Below are 19,468 nucleotides of genomic sequence, written 5' to 3'. Positions count from 1 at the left end.
ACTAAATAAACAGATAAATCACAATAGTCAATGTAGTTGTACTAAATAAACAGATAAATCACAATAGTCAATGTAGTTGTACTAAATAAACAGATAAATCACAATAGTCAATGTAGTTGTACTAAATAAACAGATAAATCACAATAGTCAATGTAGTTGTACTAAATAAACAGATAAATCACAATAGTCAATGTAGTTGTACTAAATAAAAATAAACATCACAATAGTCAATGTAGTTGTACTAAATAAACAGATAAATCACAATAGTCAATGTAGTTGTACTAAATAAACAGATAAATCACAATAGTCAATGTAGTTGTACTAAATAAACAGATAAATCACAGTAGTCAATGTAGTTGTACTAAATAAACAGATAAATCACAGTAGTCAATGTAGTTGTACTAAATAAACAGATAAATCACAGTAGTCAATGTAGTTGTACTAAATAAACAGATAAATCACAATAGTCAATGTAGTTGTACTAAATAAACAGATAAATCACAATAGTCAATGTAGTTGTACTAAATAAACAGATAAATCACAATAGTCAATGTAGTTGTACTAAATAAACAGATAAATCACAATAGTCAATGTAGTTGTACTAAATAAACAGATAAATCACAATAGTCAATGTAGTTGTACTAAATAAACAGATAAATCACATTAGCCAATATAGTACTAAACAAGCAGATATGTTACAGCACTCAATGCAGTTTTACTAAATAAGCAGCTAAATAACACTTAATGTTAACCGTTACTACTGTGTAGTTGTAATAGTAAACTTCTACTATAAAAACTATCTCCTGATCACCCAATTACTAGAATTTAGTTTTTGTTCATAAATGTCGATCATAAAAAATATCCCTTTATCAGTTAGCCATACAAGATATTTTGATTTAAATTTATGTAATAACACTATCTTTTAATGAATTAGTTAGTACAGTGTAGATTTTATGCTAAATTTCTATCAGTTGGTTATTACAGTCTTGGAAAGTAAATAATATGTTCAAATCGTGAAAAGTGGCATTAAAGTTGTAGACTTTATCGATGGTGCCAATCAAAAATTATCTCTATCAGGTACTTGGGTTAAGTTCACGGGGTATGTAAACTGACGGACATACATCTTTGTCTAGTTACCACAGGCTCTTAGAGAAAGAGTTAAGTAGCAAGTTTCCTATAAAGTTACGTTGTTATGATGGTGGTCAGTTTACATGTGTGTCATTGTCCGTCCTATTTTATCCTCTGGTGGGTCAGTAGTAGGTTTAAAGATTTACAATGCTGAGATCAGAGGTTTACTTCCCAGCAATGTTCATATAGCTCATTATGTGGCTTTGCCCTGAAACAGGTCCTATGCCCTAATTTTGCCCATTATTACTAAAGACTTATTTCAAGTTTGTTCAGTTTTCTTGAGCCTTTAGTTCAATTTCTATCTCACTGGTATTGAACTTATGTATTATTTTTAAGAGTCACATTTTATTCACTATAAAGAATTTTTTTTTTTGTGTGTGTTTTAAATCTGATTTCGTTTCAATCATTTTTACCGATCGGATATACGATGTTTTTGTGGGGGCGTTATAAAGTGCACTCAATCCCAATATATGTTGGTAAAAGAGTAGCCCAAAATTTGGCGGTGGGTGGTGCTGACTAGCTGCCTTCCTTCTAGTCTTACACTGATAAATTAGGGACAGTTAGCACAGATTGTCCTCGTGTAGCTTTGCGCAAATTTTAAAACAAACAGCATTTCTGTTATTCTATAGATTCTATCTAATTAATGGATAGTTATTTTCAAATTTGTTAGATATTGAAATAATATAAGTGACAATTATATTACCGTGTAGAATGCGAATTCGTTAGTGGGCTGTCAATTTCTAATAACTGGATTGCAAAGAATCAACATTTGAGTGTCTTTGTTTTTTCGGTACTTTTGGACATAATCCTACTAAAACTAAGTTTCTTTTTCTCCATTTTTTACGATTGAGCAAGATAATAATCATAATTGTTTCATAACTAATCCTAACTTAAGACTATAGGAAGTTTTAATGGGTTATTTATATTTCAAGTACGTAAGTACATCTTGAAATAATGGAAGCTCTTCCCAATAACTGTGTTTCTTATTTGTTTCAGAATGTTTGTGCAAGTACAACCTGCGTATAACCATCCCTAATTTTGAAATCATAAGTTAGAGGACAGGTAGTTAGTCAACTCGTGTTTGTCTGAGTAATGTTTGTCTTATAGTTTTCCAACACTCTCTGTGCACAGAGCACTTTTAGCGGTAGAAGGATGAAAACAGCAAGTCAAAATCCTCTAATCCTCAGGCATGGTAAAACTGGGCCACAACCAACCACTTCCTATCCCCAGTCTAGGCATGGTAAAACTGGGCCACAACCAACCACTTCCTATCCCCAGTCTAGGCATGGTAAAACTGGGCCACAACCAACCACTTCCTATCCCCAGTCTAGGCATGGTAAAACTGGGCCACAACCAACCACTTCCTATCCCCAGTCTAGGCATGGTGAAACTGGGCCACAACCAACCACTTCCTATCCCCAGTCTAGGCATGGTAAAACTGGGCCACAACCAACCACTTCCTAATAAGTTATGTGCGGCGTTGTTATATAGTACTATTAAAAACGAAAATTCAAATTCTGTTTGTATTCATGGTCTTGAACTAATGGCATGATGGGAAGACTAAAAAACTTGTATATTCAACGACTAACGTTACTTTAGTTTATGGATCAATATGGCATCTTAAGGGATATCAGATAAAGCCATCTTTTCTTCCTAGACTTTCTTCACACATCACTCAATTTTTAAACTGTTATATATTATTCACTCCTCACTCTGGTGAAAGAGAAAATAGGACCCATTGGTACTAAAGTTTAGTCTTAACATTTCGGCTCCAATGATATTGCCCCTAACATCCTGTTATGAAGTTCCCAAAGTGTAAGTCCGAATCTGTTAAGATGACTTGTATCGAGAAATAGTAATTGATTCTTTCATTTCCAAATTCCATCACGAGACCGCAATTCTCGGAAATATGTGCCATCAGAAAAATGAAACCACAAGAAATCGTCACAAGTAAAGAAGAATATTACACTACACGAGAAACCTTTTCACGTATATTTTGAGAAGAAGGAATAAAAAACAACAAAGTTTGTTAGACGAAGTAAAGAGTTTGTTCATTTCAAACATTTCTTTGAAAAACAAAATTCTCTTAACCCTAAACGTCCTTTTTTACACAAAACGCTTTTTGTGGTTTCATTATTCCGAAACCAATGTATCTTTATTTGTTTGTATTAGAGCAAAGCCATATTGGGATATCTGCTACATTCAATGTGGGGAATCGAGCCCCGAATATTAGGGTTGTAAGTCGGTAGATTTACCGCTGCTCTATTGGAAGATACGGCTCTTTGTAGTTTCACTATGCCGAAACCGAAAGGTTCTATTTCTTAGTGATTTCATTCTATTATTTTTTGTGGTTTCATTATGCTGAAACCAAATAATTTTGCTTTTTTTGTGTTCATTCTGCTCAAGCTACTTGATACGTCTCTTTACAATTTCATTGAACGAAACCAGTTATTTCGTTTTACATTTCTGAATAAATATACACGTGTTACTTATAATACAACTGCAACAGTAAGTGAATATACAAAACATTTTATAAAATTAAACAATTATACTGATTGGTTATTTGTTTGTTTGTTTTAATTCCGCGCAAAGCTACACGAGGGTTATTTGCACTAGCCGTCCCTAATTTAGCAGTGTAACACTAGAGATAAGGTCGCCAGTCATCAACTGCCAACTCTTGGGCTACTCTTTTACCAAAGAAGAATGTGATTGATCGTCACTTTATAAAGTCTCCACGGCTGAAAGGGTGAACATGGTTAGTGTGACGGGGATTCGAACCCGCGACCCTCAGATTAAGAGTCTAGCGCCTTAACTACCTGGCCACGATTGCTTAAATGGCCCGGCATGGCCAGGTGGTTAAGGCACTCGACTCATAATTCGAAGGTCGCGGGTTCGAATCCCATCACACCAAACATCCTCGTCCTTTCAGCCGTGGAGGCGTTATAAAGTTACGGTCAATCCCGCTATCGGTTGAAAAAAGAGTAGCCCAGGAGTAGGCAGTGGGTGGTGATGACTAGCTGCCTTCCGTCTAGTCTTACACTGCTAAATTAGGGATGGCTGGTGCAAATAACCCTCGTGTAGCTTTGCGCGAAATTAAAAACAAACAAGCACACAATGATTGCTTATTACTTACAGTAAAGGTTGCAGTATGTCGCTCTTAAAGAAATATATTCTATAAATGTAAAGCTGAAATCAGCAGCACAGCGGTAAATCTACGAACTTCTAACACTATAAACCATGTTTTCATACCTGCGGTGGGCAGAGCACAGACAAGCCATTTTGCAGCTTGTACTTAACTATCAAACAACAACAACAACTGACAGGACACGTCTATCATCACAAACTCGAATCACAAACGGGATACATCTGACAGCTAGAAATACTAAATCTACATGAGCTCGCAGGAATAACTGAACCACCCACGAAGAAGTAGATCTGATGGATGTCAGAATGTCATACAGATTTCACGAAATCAGCTAATACTGGCTGAACTCATGAAATAAAGATATGAGTTGTTGGATAAACTTATAGAGTGAAAAGAAATGATAGATAGCATATAGACTGGACAGAAATAGTGGACATCATATTGGCCGATATTACGAACAGGAAAAGAATGGTTAATAACATACCGGCTGAAAGCACGATCTGGAAATAAATGGTGAATATCATACTGGAGAAATGGAGCGAAGAGACTGAAACATACTGTCTGAAGTCACGAACTGGAAAGGAGTGGTGGATAATACTCTAGCTGTACTCACAATGTGGAGAGATTAATGGCGAACAATATAATTGCTGAACTCGCGAACAGTAGATAAATGGTGGACAGCATAGTGATTGAACTCGCGAACTGTAGATAAATGGTGGACAACATAGTGGTTGAACTCGCGAACTGTAGACAAATGTTGGACAGCATAGTGATTGAACTCGCGAACTGTAGATAAATGGTGGACAGCATACAAACTGAATTCACAAAAAAAAGAAAGAGAAACAGTGAAAAACTGACTGAAGGTACTCGCAAACTCTAAATAAATGGTTTATAGCATTGTCTAAACTCACAAACTGGAATGAATAATAGTAGACGTTATAATGACTGAACTTATAACTTGAAAAAATAATGGTGAACACTATAATGGCTGAATTTGCGAATTTGAGATAAATGGTGCAAAGCACAGTGGCCAAACTAACAAACTAGACAGAGAAATAGTTGACAACATACTAGCTCAATTCACGAATTGGAGAGAAATGATGGACAGTATAATAACTAAAATGACGAACTAGAGATAAATAAACGTATAAAATACAAGCCGCATTCACTAACTGAAGAGAAAAATGGTGGACAGCATAGATCCTAACTAGCAAATCAGAGAAACATGTGGATAGCATATTGGCTAACCTCACGGGTGTTTTCCATTACACGTGGGCCCGGCATGGCCAACCGTGTTAAAGCGTTCGATTCGTAATCCGAGGGTCACGGGTTCGAACCCCGGTCGCACCAAATATGCTCTCCCTTTCAAGTGTGGGGGCGTTATAACGTGACGGTCAATCCCACTATTCGTTGGTAAAGGAGTAGCCCAAGAGTTGGCGGTGGGTGGTGATGACTAGCTGCCTTCCCTCTAGTCTTACACTGCTAAATTAGGGACGGCTAGCGCAGATAGCCCTCGAGTAGCTTTGCGCAAAATTCAAAACGAACAAAACAAACCATTACACGTTGTTAAAATATTAAAAAGCTCATTGTGCTGGAACGTCTTTAAGATTCTGTCTTTACTATTCAATGTTAATATTAATTACAGACCTAATTCGTTACCTCCAGGTTATTTCTATTTATGTAAATATTGGTTCTATTTGTCATTTTACTGAAAACATATCTTTAAAATATCATTCGTTGTTCACAGTTGATACATTTTACAATTACCGCTTCGTTCATAGCCATAAACATATCTTACGAATATCATTTCATTGGTCGCTACAAACACGTTTTAGAAATAGCAGGTATTTTATTTACAGTTATCTGACAAGCATCGTTTCTTTTGTTCACTATGAATTATCTCACATGCATTGGTTATTATAATTGCGGTTATCGGAGAAATACCGTTTTGTTATTTAATGCTGACACGTATTTCGACTACCGTCTCGTAGTTCGCTATAAATTAGCAAAGAAATATCTTCATTTTGCTATGAACAGTAATTAATAAGTACTGGGCCCGGCATGGCCAGGTGGTTAAGGCACTCGAATCGTATTCTGAGTGTCACGGGTTCGAATTCCCGTCGCGCCAAACATGCTCGCCCTTTCATCCGTGGAGGCGTTATAATGTAACGATCAATCCTACAATTCGTTGGTAAAAGAGTAGCCCAAGAGTTCGCGGTGGGTGGTGATGACAAGATGCCCTCCCTCTAGTCTTACACTTCTAAATTAGAGACGGCGAGCGCAGATAGCCATCGTGTAGCCTTACGCGAAATTCAGAAACAAACAAGTAATAAGTACTGGTCGTTACTTGTAGCTAACACATCTTCGACACAGTGTTCGCCATTAACGTATCTTAAATATTGGTTTCTTTCTCGCCGGAAAAAAACAACAAAAAAACTTGTGATGTAAGTAACACGTCATGAAAAATTAGTAACTTAAAGACGGTTTCATATTTATTTATTTAAAAACTTTCGGTTGATTTCTTTAACCACAAATATGTATTTATCAAATCTCATAGCTATCCTTTGTTTTCGATTTCATTCCAGTATTTGTCAGCTTTCCTTTTACAACCTCTACTTTTGATGTAATGTCCCTTATAATATGATGTATGTTCGATAGACCAGATTCCTCCTCTTGGGGCAACTCAGGTAATGTAATAATCTGGCACACAACACCCTTTCTCTACCATTCATCACCCTTAGTGACGTCAGAAAACGTGGCATCGATCGTTTCGTGACAATTTATCTACTGCCAGACTTGATCATTGGATCGCTGTCTTCCTGAGATTTTTAACATTTCTTTTATTCTGCTTAGAGGGTTTTCTCTTACACTTTTTTTTTCAGAACAACATAATTTTTGTTGTTGTAATTTTTTTTACAGACAAAATGGAAGCAAGCTCACCGTCTCCGAGAAGACGTGAGATCGTTTATTGAGCAGGACAAGTAAGTTGTCAGGCGCCACTCCGTTCTAATAGTTAATAATAAAAAGCTTTACTCTAGTTTTGTGGGTTTTTTTCCCAATACTGAGATTACCTTTTCATCGATTATTTTGTAAATAATCTTTTCATAATCGTTCCGTCATATATCTGTTCTTTTCCTTGGGTTTTACCTCCATTGTTCGACTTCGCTTCGTACTTAACGATTTACTCAATTATATCTCTCCCGAAACAAATGAAGGGAAAAAACATGGCGGGTGTAACCTTAATCTCTGTGACCTTAATCTGAGGTTTATACACTAGTGGTTGAGAGTAACCGCGTATGCGGCTTTCGCTGCTGATTCAGTACCATCCCTCTGGTTAACAGCTCCAAATTAATGATGGTTAAGCCTAAACATTGTGGTGCGCGACCTTGTCGTCTGGCCCGTGGGTCGCATGACGTTTCGATCACAATGACAAAATAGCAAACATTCACATCTTGTTTTCGTTCCTCTCAAAGACGGTCTGTCTGGACAAAAATTTGTTCGAATGATGTTCTTAAACCGTTATGACTAAGAAACAGATCAATTAAAGATCAATGAATAATAAGATACGGAAGGAGAATTATACTTTATTAGAAAGATTTGCACGTTCTAACGCAGTGCTGTGTTACCGCAGAAGGGAGTCTTGAATCCTAGGAAGGCATCTTTAACACTTTTATATTCGGTTCATGGCAAATTCGTAGTCATTCGACAGCACAATACGGCAAAGGATGATACTTATGACTGTAGGTAGGGCGTCTGTCCTTCCCATGGAAAGATATTCATACAGTGGCATAGCAATTAGATGCAGTGAGCAATATAGATAACCTGAGCATGTGAGGGTGTTAAACTCCATAAGCAGTTCTACCGCAAACACGAAACTATTGTAGAAGACTATTGTATTATTACTATTGTAGAAGACTGCCGATTGCTTATCTGTTGTTTGTTTTTGAATTTCGTGCAAACCTACTGGAGGGCTATCTGCGCTAGCCGTCCCTAATTTTGGTTTGTAAGGCTAGAGGGAAGGCAGCTAGTCATCACCATCCACCACCAACTCTTGGGTTACTCTTTTTACAACGAATAGTGGGATTGACCGTCACATTATAACGGCCCCACGGCTGAAAGGGCGAGCATGTTTGGTGCGACGGGGATGCGAACCCGCGAACCTCGGATTACGAGTCGCACGCCTTAACCCACGTGGCCATGCCGGGCCGACTGGTTGTCAAGGAGACACAAGAGTCTGCTTGCGAAGAGCACGTATCCTAATCAACTGTGTGAGAAGATTCACAAAATATTTGTCCTTAGAAAGAAACATAACATAGTGGTCACTAGACATACTGGTGAAAATAACAAGTGCATTCAAATACTTTGAGCTAGAAATTTTATAATAAGGAGAATGTACTGATACCAATTATATAAGATTAAATTCCTTCACTATATGATCAGGACATGAAGAATGTATGTCTAGATGTTGATAAAAGGTCAAAAACGCACGTCTTGTCACAAAGCAACATTTCTAAACCGGGAACAATGAAACCCATGTTATGTTATCCTCTACTCTGACGTGTCTTTGACGTCACTCAACTACGTATCTCTGTGCACTTAGTCTGCTTATATGTGGTTTTCTAAACCAATGTCCACATACATAGAAAGTCTGAGAAAAGTCTCGCAAGAAATGTCGTCTAAACTTGACTTCGCTGTGGCCTTCGCAGAAACTTGTTGTAGTGGAGTTGCTTTATTAAGAATCGTGCCTAATCATAACCATTAGTCTGAGAAGGAAGAACGAAAGGGAAACTAAGCCTAACGGCAGCAAATAATCTCAAACACCGTTCTAATAAAGTGAGTTTCACTTTTGGTGGAGCTGATGTACTGTGTAGGCAAAGTTGAACAAATAAAAGAGCGAAAGAATCATTTACTAATACAAAAAAGTCCACTAAGTTAAAAAACAAGCATAAGGAAAATATTCGTTCTGGTAATTGTAACAATACAAATTAATATATTATTTTAATAAATTAACATAATTTTTTGTCTAAAGTTTTGTATTAAGAGTAGACGACGTATTTATTTCTTTTGTTTGTTTGTGTTTCTCAGTTCCTTGAAACCAACTAAACCTAGAGGAGAAAGAGATAAAAAGGTGGATTTCTGGAAACTAAATATTTAACTGAATTTTACTTAAACTAATTAAATATTTCTTAGTTAAGGTTAATTAAGATTAAGCAGTTCGTCTCTTAACCTTATTCGCCCAGAAGACAGTAAAATGTGGTCCTGACTTCGGTAATAATTTGTTGATTTTAGTTTTGGAAATTGTACGAATTGTATTACGTTTGTAATATAAGATGAATTTTCAGTTTATGAAAACTGGAAAACTGGATATCTTTTATCCTTCATGTTTCCTTTTTAAAGTTCACAAATCTAGTTTTAACCGTCCGAAAGATGTTCCTTAATTATCCTTAAATAAACTCATAGTTAAATTAGTTAAAATTAATAACATTGAAGCTTTCACTTCTCCTCTCTTCCAGAGAGTACAATACGTTTATTTCACAATTTATTGGTCGAACTAATGGCTTACGATTTATTCAAGTAATTTTGGCTTAGTTTAATTAAAACAAGCACATTAAAACATGCAGTCGCATAGATCGCGAGTTAAATAGGATTAGTAGACATGTGCCTTATTTACTTTAAGCACCTGAAATAAAAGCACTACCTAGCGGTAGGTTTCTTAAACCTAATTAAAAATTATCTGTAATCACCAGCAAAATATCACCGATAAAATGTTTTTGTACCTCTTATATCATGAATCAAGAAGTGTTCAAAAAAAATATGCTTTCCCGTTCACAATCACTTCAAAGATTACTATATCTGAGTTGATTTAGTTGTTTTAAGATATTAATGAAGTGGGAATTTTTTTTAACTAATCAATGTAAGTTAGGCCCGGCATGGCCAGGTGGTTAAGGCACTCAACTCGTAATCTGAGGGTCGCGGGTTCGAATCACCGTCGCACTAACATGACTAGCTGCCTTCACTACGGTCTTACACTGTTAAATTATGGACGGCTAGCGTAAATAGCCCTCGTGTAGCTTCGCGCGAAATTCAAACAAACAATGTAAATTAGGACTTTTTGCATCGCACTGTTTACCGGTAAAGGATTATAAAGGTTAATAAATTCTCAATATTTTTATTTGACGTGGCCCGGCATGGCCAAGCGTGTTAAGTCGTGCGACTCATAATCTGAGGGTCGCGGGTTCGCATCCCGGTCGCGCCAGACATGCTCGCCCTTTCAGCCGTGGCGGCGTTATAATGTGACGGTCAATCCCACTATTCGTTGGTAAAATAGTAGCCCAAGAGTTGGCGGTGGGTGGTGATGAATAGCTGCCTTCCCTCTAGTCTTACACTGCTAAATTAGGGACGGCTAGCACAGATAGCCCTCGAGTAGCTTTGTGCGAAATTCCAAAAACAAACAAACAACATTCTTATGTCATGCAATTCTATTCGCTACTTGCATTACTGGAGTCTTAACCAATAAAAAATGTATGCACAATTGTCTAAAATTTTGTAGTGCAATAGTAGTGTGGCAAACACTTTTAGGAATATTGTACAAAAGCTTAAAAGTCTGATATTATCTTATGTGCTAATAACCTGGTATTTCTTATCGGGCTGAGGATTGTTAGATCCAGGTTTAAATAAGCTAAAAATAATCCACACTTTTATCAGTGGATGATTTTTAAAAGTATCTATCAATCTTATTTTTGTTCAAGGAGTTGGACAAAGCCCTGTTCAGCTGGCTGACCGCCATCCTTCTAAACATTTGTTCAAAATTAGACACGATTGTTTGTTTTTTGTTGTTTTTTAATTTCGCGCAAAGCTACTCGAGGGCTATCTGCGCTAGCCGTCCCTAATTTAGCAGTGTAACACTCGAAGGAAGGCAGTTAGTCATCACTACCCACCGCCAACTCTTGGGCTACTCTTTTACCAACGAATAGTAGGATTGACCGTAACATTATAACGCCCCCACGGCTGAAAGGACAAGCATGTTTGGTGCGACCGGATTCGAACCCGCAATCCTTGGATTTCAAGTGAACGCTTTAACACGCTTGGCCATGCCGAGTTGATTAAAACTAACCTAGGCGATTGGTCCACGCGTACATAAACTGCAGTGAGAGATAGATATCCAAAATGGATGACAAAGAAGCTTTAACATTCTAAAACTCGAAGTCAATAATTCCCTGTCCAGTCTCAGAAAACTCTACTACAGCAAAATTAATTATGTTATCACTTCTCTGGATATCTGATTGAAATACGTAATAAATGTTACAGTTGTTAAACTAGAATGAGTTGATAAATGTTTGTTGATTGGAATTACTAATTAATAAGTCACCACGAAGATTTATTTGTTAATCAAATGTGATTAATATCCTAGTTATGTAACTTAGGTATTTATGGTTTTTATATAGAAAAAAAATCATGGAAAATAACGGATGATTGTTTGTTAATTTTGTTATAAATTTCGAATTTGGAATGCGATACAAGAGACAAATGACTATATCAGACATAACCGTTTTAACACTTTTGATCAGATGGAGCGCAACAAGACAATAGTATTAGTTGCCTATCTTGTTACTCTTATAACGCATCTACAGCTGTGATTTTGTAGCTTTCGTAAATTATTGCTGTAAAGACACGGTACATAGTAATGCAAAAAAAAACATTCAATAGAAAATTTTTAAAGTTTGTCACAAATTAAAAAAATCTTTGAGCTCTAGAAAAGGAGTACAGCAGTACGTGCACGGCTTTACAACGCTAAATTCAGAGGTTCGATTCCCCTTGATAGACTCAGCAGATAGATAGTCTAATGTGGCTTTGCCATAAAAAAACACACTGGAAAAGAAAAAATTGACATTAATAAAGTAATAATGCAACTTGTTTGACAATAAGGAAGAAACGGGCTTTTTTTGTAAGCAACATGAAATTTCATGTGTGATATTTCTCTAATGTTTGGTTGACTTAACTGTGACAATAAAAAAGGAAACCAACTAGAGGGACACCCAGTAGAATGCAAACCTTCGGTCCTAAAGAAATAATAAAATGAGTGTATGTCCGTCGTTCTCAATGGGCAAGAACCATTTTTGGTAAAACAATGTGGTATAATATTCTACATATGTCCACCAAGTTTCATCAAATTTCGTACACATGTGACTGAGTTATAGAGCAAAAATAGTGTGAAAAATCGGTCTCCTTGTTAACATATACAGTTGTTGTTTTTAGATTTTCGCGACCTTGCTGTAACCTTAATCTTGGACGTTGAAAAATTTAATCCCTTCTAATTTTGTTCGTAGTCCAAATGCATACCAATTTTTTTCAAAATCCATTCACGCATAAAAAGGAGTGAAAACACAATTGTGTCATCTCTGGTAGCGGAGGTGAAAATCAAATAGTAACAATATTTAAGGATAATGTTTATTTAATAGATTTAATTAATTAAATAATTGTACTTATTTATTTGTTTAATGTTTATTTAATAAATTCTCTCTGAAGCAATATTTAAGGATAATGTTTATTTAATAGATTTAATTAATGAATTAATTGTATTTATTTATTTGTTTAATGTTTATTTAATAAATTCTCTCTGACCACACGCGTGTCAATATCGCAGAAACAAAATGAACAAAAAACAAACGACCTCCGCACTTTGGGGGTATGGGTACTGTTCAATTAGCTAGTTTTCTTCTAGTTTATATGTTCAGAATTTGAAATGGTACGCACAAATAGCTAATGAGTATCTTGAAAAATATCTGAAACAAAACAAACACACAACTAGACAGCTCACCTCAGAGGAATGGCCAGGTACTTAAGGCATCCAACTAATAATCTGAGGGTCGCGAGTTCTAAACCCCTCGCCCCAAACATACACGCCCTTTCAGCCATGGGGGGGACGTTATAATGTGACGGTCAATCCCACTATTCGTTGGTAAAAGAGTAGCCCAAAAGTTAGCGGTGGCTGGTAATGATTAGCTGTCTTCCCTCTAGTCATACACTGCTAAATTAAGGACGGCTAGTGCAATTAGCTCTCATGTAGTTTTGCGCGAAATTCAAAAACAAACAAACAAATTCCTCAGAGGAAGTTTACAGTCATGACTACATGTTAAAAGAACAAACAAAATACGAAAATTATGCTCGGTCACACTATCGAAGTTATTATTCTATTTAACTAAGGCACTGTTTGGGCCTACATCAGACACAGTTGCTGAAAATAAAGGAAGTTCAAAATTGTTTCTGGTCTTCTTTTCTTCTTACAAGGCTTCGACATGGCCAGGCGATTAGGCCGCTCGACTCGTAACCGAAAGGTCCCAGGTTTCAAGTCCCCGTCACACCAAACCTTCTCGGCCATTGAAGGATTTTAATTTGTCGGTCAATCCTACTATTCGTTATTAAAAATGCAGCCCACGAGTTGGCGGTGAGTGATGATGACTAGCTGTCTTCTCCTTAGTCTAACACTTCTAAATTATAAATGGCTAACGCAGATAGCCCTGGGGCAGCTTTGCGCGGAATTAAATCAAATAACCTTCCACTAGTATTACTTAAAACATTTTTTTTATTCAGAAAAAGTTTTTTTAAGTATAGCTTATAATGTATAAATAAACATCTATGTACATATTGACACATAAATTCCATATTAGTTGGATTTACGTCATTACATACTGTTACGTCTCATCCACTCGTATAGTCTCTTTGATCCCAAGAAGTTCAGTTCACTTGACAACCAAGTTAGTAGAAGTCACTTCACTTCCCTAATCATTGACTGGGTCCGTTAGAGAAAAAAAAATGGATGTTTTACACAATTTTAGTAGCACGTGCTCACGCGTGTTTGAAAATCAAGAACACAATATTGTCTTGCTACAGTTTGCTTCATTTACTGCATCATGATTCGATAAAAATAAATTTTGAAGTAAAAGTCATAAAACTTTTACTTCAGTGCAAAGCTGCTGTAAAAATATTTTTTTTCCTTAGAAATTACTTCCGCATATCTCACTTATCAAATATTCAAACAATTTTTTTTATTTAAAGTGTGTTTGTGTTTTTTCATAACAAAGCCACATCGGGCTACCTGCTGAGCCCACGGAGGGGAATCGAACCCCTGATTTGAACGTTACAAATCCGAAGACATTGCTATACTAGCGGGAGGCTTTATTTAAGATCACACTACTTTTTTTTTTACTACAGCATAGTGGTTCTAATGAATGGCTATATGTTTGTTTGTTTGTTTTTTCCATGTACAAACTTTCAGCTCATACCTCCGTCATGTCTTGACCGATTAGGGATCTATTTATAGTTTTGGACTCAGAAGGTCAAACTGTTTTGACTGATGTATTTGACCCCGCCTAAGGTCTCATAGCTTAGTTTACTTTATCCCTGCCTAAAGGAATCCAGTTTGAGGGTAGGCTAATAGCGATCCTGATGGGCAATGATATCGAACGGTTGTACGCATGCCCCACACCTGGTGTTGCTGACGACAAACTAAAACCAATAAAAATGAAGAAAAGTATAATAGATTAATTGACTCTATTGCTAGCTAAAAGAATTTCAAGCGCCACGGCTGTTGGGCCCGGCATGGTCAGGTGGGTTAAGGCGTTCGACTCGTAATCTGAAAGTCGCAGGTTCGAATCCCCGTTGCACCAAACATGCTCGTCCTTTCAGCCGTGAAGGCGTTATAATGTGAGAGTCAATTCTACTATTCGTTGGTAAAAGAGTAGCCCAACAGTTGGCAGTGGGTGGTGATGACTAGCTGCCTTCCCTCTAGTCTTACACTGCTAAAGTAGGGACGGCTAGCGCAGATAGCCCTCGAGTAGCTTTGCACGAAATTCAAAAACAAACAAACAAACAAAATTTACGGGTGGGGATCATTTAAAGAGAATATACTTGTTACTGTTGTTTTTAGCGCAAAACAATGCAATGGAGTGTCTGCGCTCTGTCCACAGGGAGGAATCAAACATCGGATTTTAGCGTTATAATTCCCTAAAGAGAATAAAGTATTTGCTCTATGCGGTTTGTATGCAGCGGTTTATTGAAAATAATAAAAACGTTTATTATTTATAGGTTACGAACAGTTTGTATGTTAGGGCTATAACTAACGTGGTTTGATTACCACTTCTTGTTTAGGTAATTTTAAAACATTGATTTGTTAAACTTACGCGCCTTATATCATATCATATTTATTATGCCAGAAGAGGATCATTTACACACAAGCCACCTTCAGTGGAAGAAACGCATATATTAAAGCCCCGCGTGTCTGTTGTCTTGTTAGCAACTTTACCTATGTAAAAATTGTAATTCATTTTTGTTTTTATTTGACCTTGAAAATCAGTCTTGGTCGAATTCTTTGAACGTGTTACTTTATTATAATATTAAATGTTGTGAATTTGCATACAAATCTGTAAACCGTTTTAAGAATGTATTAATGATTTATTCCAGTGGGACCTAGTATGTGACAGAAGCTGGTTGGTACCTCTTACAATGACCTTGTTTCTAATGGGCTGTTTATTTGGACAATGTCTTTGTCTCTTTGTCGCACACAGGTAAGTACACGATTGTCTATGCCTGGAAAACATAGGTAAGTACACGATTGTCTATGCCTGAAAAACATAGGTAAGTAAACTATTGTCCATGTATTCCTGAAAGACACAGGAAGATACACTACTGTCTAAGAATTCCTGAAGAATACATGTAAATAGAATAGAGTGAAAGTATCTTGAAATTTTTGGGACATACATGTTGCTAGTTTTACAACTCGGACGATATAAATTTGTATTATGTTATAATGTGATGGTATCAGTGTCTGTTTGCAATACATATGTAGTTTCTTGTGTGTGACGTCTTAGCTTGTTTGTAGTTTCTTGTGTTTGACGTCTTAGTTTGTTTGTAGTTTTTAGTGCTTGACGTCTTTGTTTGTAGTTTCTTGTGTTTGACGTCTTAGTTTGTTTGTAGTTTCTTGTGTTTGACGTCTTAGTTTGATTGTAGTTTCTTGTGTTTGACGTCTTAGTTTGATTGTAGTTTCTTGTGTTTGACGTCTTAGTTTGGTTGTAGTTTCTTGTGTGTGACGTCTTAGCTTGTTTGTAGTTTCTTGTGTTTGACGTCTTAGTTTGTTTGTAGTTTTTAGTGCTTGACGTCTTTGTTTGCAGTTTCTTGTGTTTGACGTCTTAGTTTGTTTGTAGTTTCTTGTGTTTGACGTCTTAGTTTGATTGTAGTTTCTTGTGTTTGACGTCTTAGTTTGATTGTAGTTTCTTGTGTTTGACGTCTTAGTTTGTTTGTAGTTGTTTGTGTGTGATGTCTTAGATTTTGTAGTTTCTTGTGTGGAATGTCTTAGTTTGGTTGTAGTTTCTTGTGTTTGACGTCTTAGTTTGTTTGTAGTTTCTTGTGTTTGACGTCTTAGTTTGATTGTAGTTTCTTGTGTTTGACGTCTTAGTTTGTTTGTAGTTGTTTGTGTGTGATGTCTTAGTTTTTTTGTAGTTTCTTGTGTGGAATGTCTTAGTTTGGTTGTAGTTTCTTGTGTTTGACGTCTTAGTTTGTTTGTAGTTTCTTGTATGTGATGTCTTAGTTTGGTTGTAGTTTCTTGTGTGGAATGTGTTTATTCCCAGTATATATTAGAATGTGTTGTATGTGATATTTCAGTGTGGTTACACTGTGTAGATGAGTACAGTGGTACAACGATATTCGTGTCTGTCTTTAGTTTGTACACAAGTGTTACGGTGTATAGAAACCTGTTTGTAGTGTAGTGGTGTAACGGTGTCTATATCACAGACAGACACGCATGTGTTCTAAGAGAAAAGAAACCTGAACATTTGTACCCGTGCTATGTGGACTCTAAGGATTGTGCACCTGGGTATAATTATTTATCTATGTGCGTTCGCACATGCGTGTGCGCTTCTTAATGAGACAAGCTAGCTAAAAACCACATAAATCACAGAAAGACAAACACACACGTGTGTGTGAGCGTGTCTCTCCTTAAGAGGAAATTTAGTGAAAACCCACATAGAAAAGTTGTTTCTTTTTTAACAGCTTCTAATATGCAGAAAAGCTAGTGAGCTTTGGTAACAATACGTTCCAACAATAGCTTTTCTATCATGTTGCTCAGAAATACGTATAACCTAATATTGTTGTTAGTCTGTGTACTGAAAGTACCAAATGAAATGTACAGACATCAAAACTGGAAAAAATATTTCTCGAGTCTCTGTTGGATAAAGAGGTTTGTTTTTTTTTAATTTAAAATATTGGTGATATAACAGAAAATACCTTATTTCAGAAACGATTTAAGTTTAAAATTTATGACAAATTTTATGCACTTAACTCTTGGCTAGATGAATCCACAATACTTCTTTACTTTACTCTCAGCCTTAATGGCCAACACATACCAACATTCACAACACTTACAAAGTTTCACGCCCCCTTTTTCAACCGTTGCTAATATCGAAATGGGGGTATCGTAATGCTTGCCAAAATCGAAACAGAAAGGGTGCTATTCATTCACATAAACGAAGAGAAGCGCCTAGTTAAAGAATACGTCCACCTGCAGGATGCTAAAATAGGCTCAGAATAAACAAACTGACATAGTCACCTAAAATATCTCAACCTAATAATCCGAGCGAAGCCAAGCACTTTCGATAGTCTCTACAAAGTTTATAGATGAGCATAATGGTGTTCTAAGAGTATGTGAAAATGTGTGCCAAAAACACCACAAACAATACAACGAATGTACACCAGACGAATCAAGTAACAATTAAACACCTTAATGACTTATTTCTACAATGTACTTCGGCCTTATTGAAGAATGCCTACTTGCAAGAACAGAAAAGACATTTTATTGGCTCATTTATTACGTTACTCACTAATCCAATCATCGTAAATAGTGGTTATACTTTATTCTAAGTTTTATGGGAATACGAGTGGAGTAGCATGGTATAGGATACAGTTAAAACGAATCTCACCATACAACTACGGTAAACCTTACGTCTAGTGATAAAACAAAGGACCTCCTTGCATCCAGCGACAAACGGAGGATCTTTTCTTGTCCTTGAAAGGTCAAAGGATTTAAAGGTATTCACGTGTGAACAGACAACCTTCAAAGTCCCCCGCTGGTACAGCGGTAATTCTACAGATTTACAACGCTAAAATCAAGGGCTCTGTCCCCCTCGGTGGACTCAGCAGATAGCCTGATGTGGCTTTGCTATAAGAAAGCACACACACACGACCTTTAGGAAAGCTACTTTGTCCTGCACATCTCTAAATTTGAAAATTACAAACTTAATCCGTGATTAGTTGAAACTAGGATAATATCACGTCTAGTCACACCGATACCCCGCTGGGGCAGCAGTAAATTTCAGGATTTACAATGCTAAAATCAGGGATTTGATTCCCCTAGGTGACACAGCAGATAACCTGATGTGACTTTGCTATAAGAAAAACACAAACTCGTTACACCAGCTTGAATGTTTTCAAAGATTGTACCTGACATTATCGCGATTTGAAAGAAAAAAAAACAATTTGATAGCAGTTTTATTCAGTATTAAAAACTATTTGCTTCTATAAAAGCAAGGTGACCTAAGTTTCTTAGCAGTGGTTTGGCTTGTTTTAAATTTCACGCAAAGCTACACGAGGTCTATCTGCGCTAGGTGTCTCTAATTTAGCAGTGTAAGATTAGAGGGAAGGCAGTTAGTCATCATCACCCACCGCCAACTCTTGGGCTACTCTTTTACCAACGAATAGTGGGATTGACCATTACATAATAACGTTCCCACGGTTAAAAGGGAGAGAATGTTTGGTGTGACGGGGATTCGAACCGGTGACCTTCGGATTAAGAGTTGAGTGCCTTAACTACGTTGTCATGACGAACCTCTTTGGAGTTTGTCTAAACAAAAAGGGAATGAATAATTAACTTTTAGTATGCCAAGAAAGTATATTTCTGCAGAAAAAATCCATTTCGATTATTAAAGATAAACAAGTTAAAGGAAGTTTCAATATGGCGAGTTAACCTCAAAGGTCAATTAGAATCAGTTGCGTAAGGATTTAAAATACGAATTTATTTATTTATTTTTTTGGATATCTAAGCCTCTAGAATATTTTTAAAATAGTTCAGATAATATCAATCCATTCGTTTGTTCGCTAACCTAAACTGAATAAAAAAAAGACATTTCAGTGCTACTTGTTAAGCCT

At 36.5% G+C, this 19,468-nt stretch overlaps 1 protein-coding gene across 1 annotated transcript in view; it reads left to right on the top strand.

Annotated features, from left to right (window-relative positions):
- Positions 1-19,468, top strand: part of LOC143251012 (beta-alanine transporter-like) — a 123,217-nt gene that overhangs the window by 60,686 nt on the left and 43,063 nt on the right. The window contains exon 2 of the mRNA XM_076502288.1: positions 15,734-15,837. Within this exon, the coding sequence (XP_076358403.1) occupies positions 15,734-15,837 (104 nt within the window). The remainder of the gene's footprint in view (positions 1-15,733; positions 15,838-19,468) is intronic.

The sequence above is a fragment of the Tachypleus tridentatus genome, chromosome 5, assembly GCF_004210375.1.
Source record: "Tachypleus tridentatus isolate NWPU-2018 chromosome 5, ASM421037v1, whole genome shotgun sequence".
Taxonomy (NCBI): Eukaryota; Metazoa; Arthropoda; class Merostomata; order Xiphosura; family Limulidae; genus Tachypleus; species Tachypleus tridentatus.
This window is presented reverse-complemented; position numbering and strand designations above follow the sequence as displayed.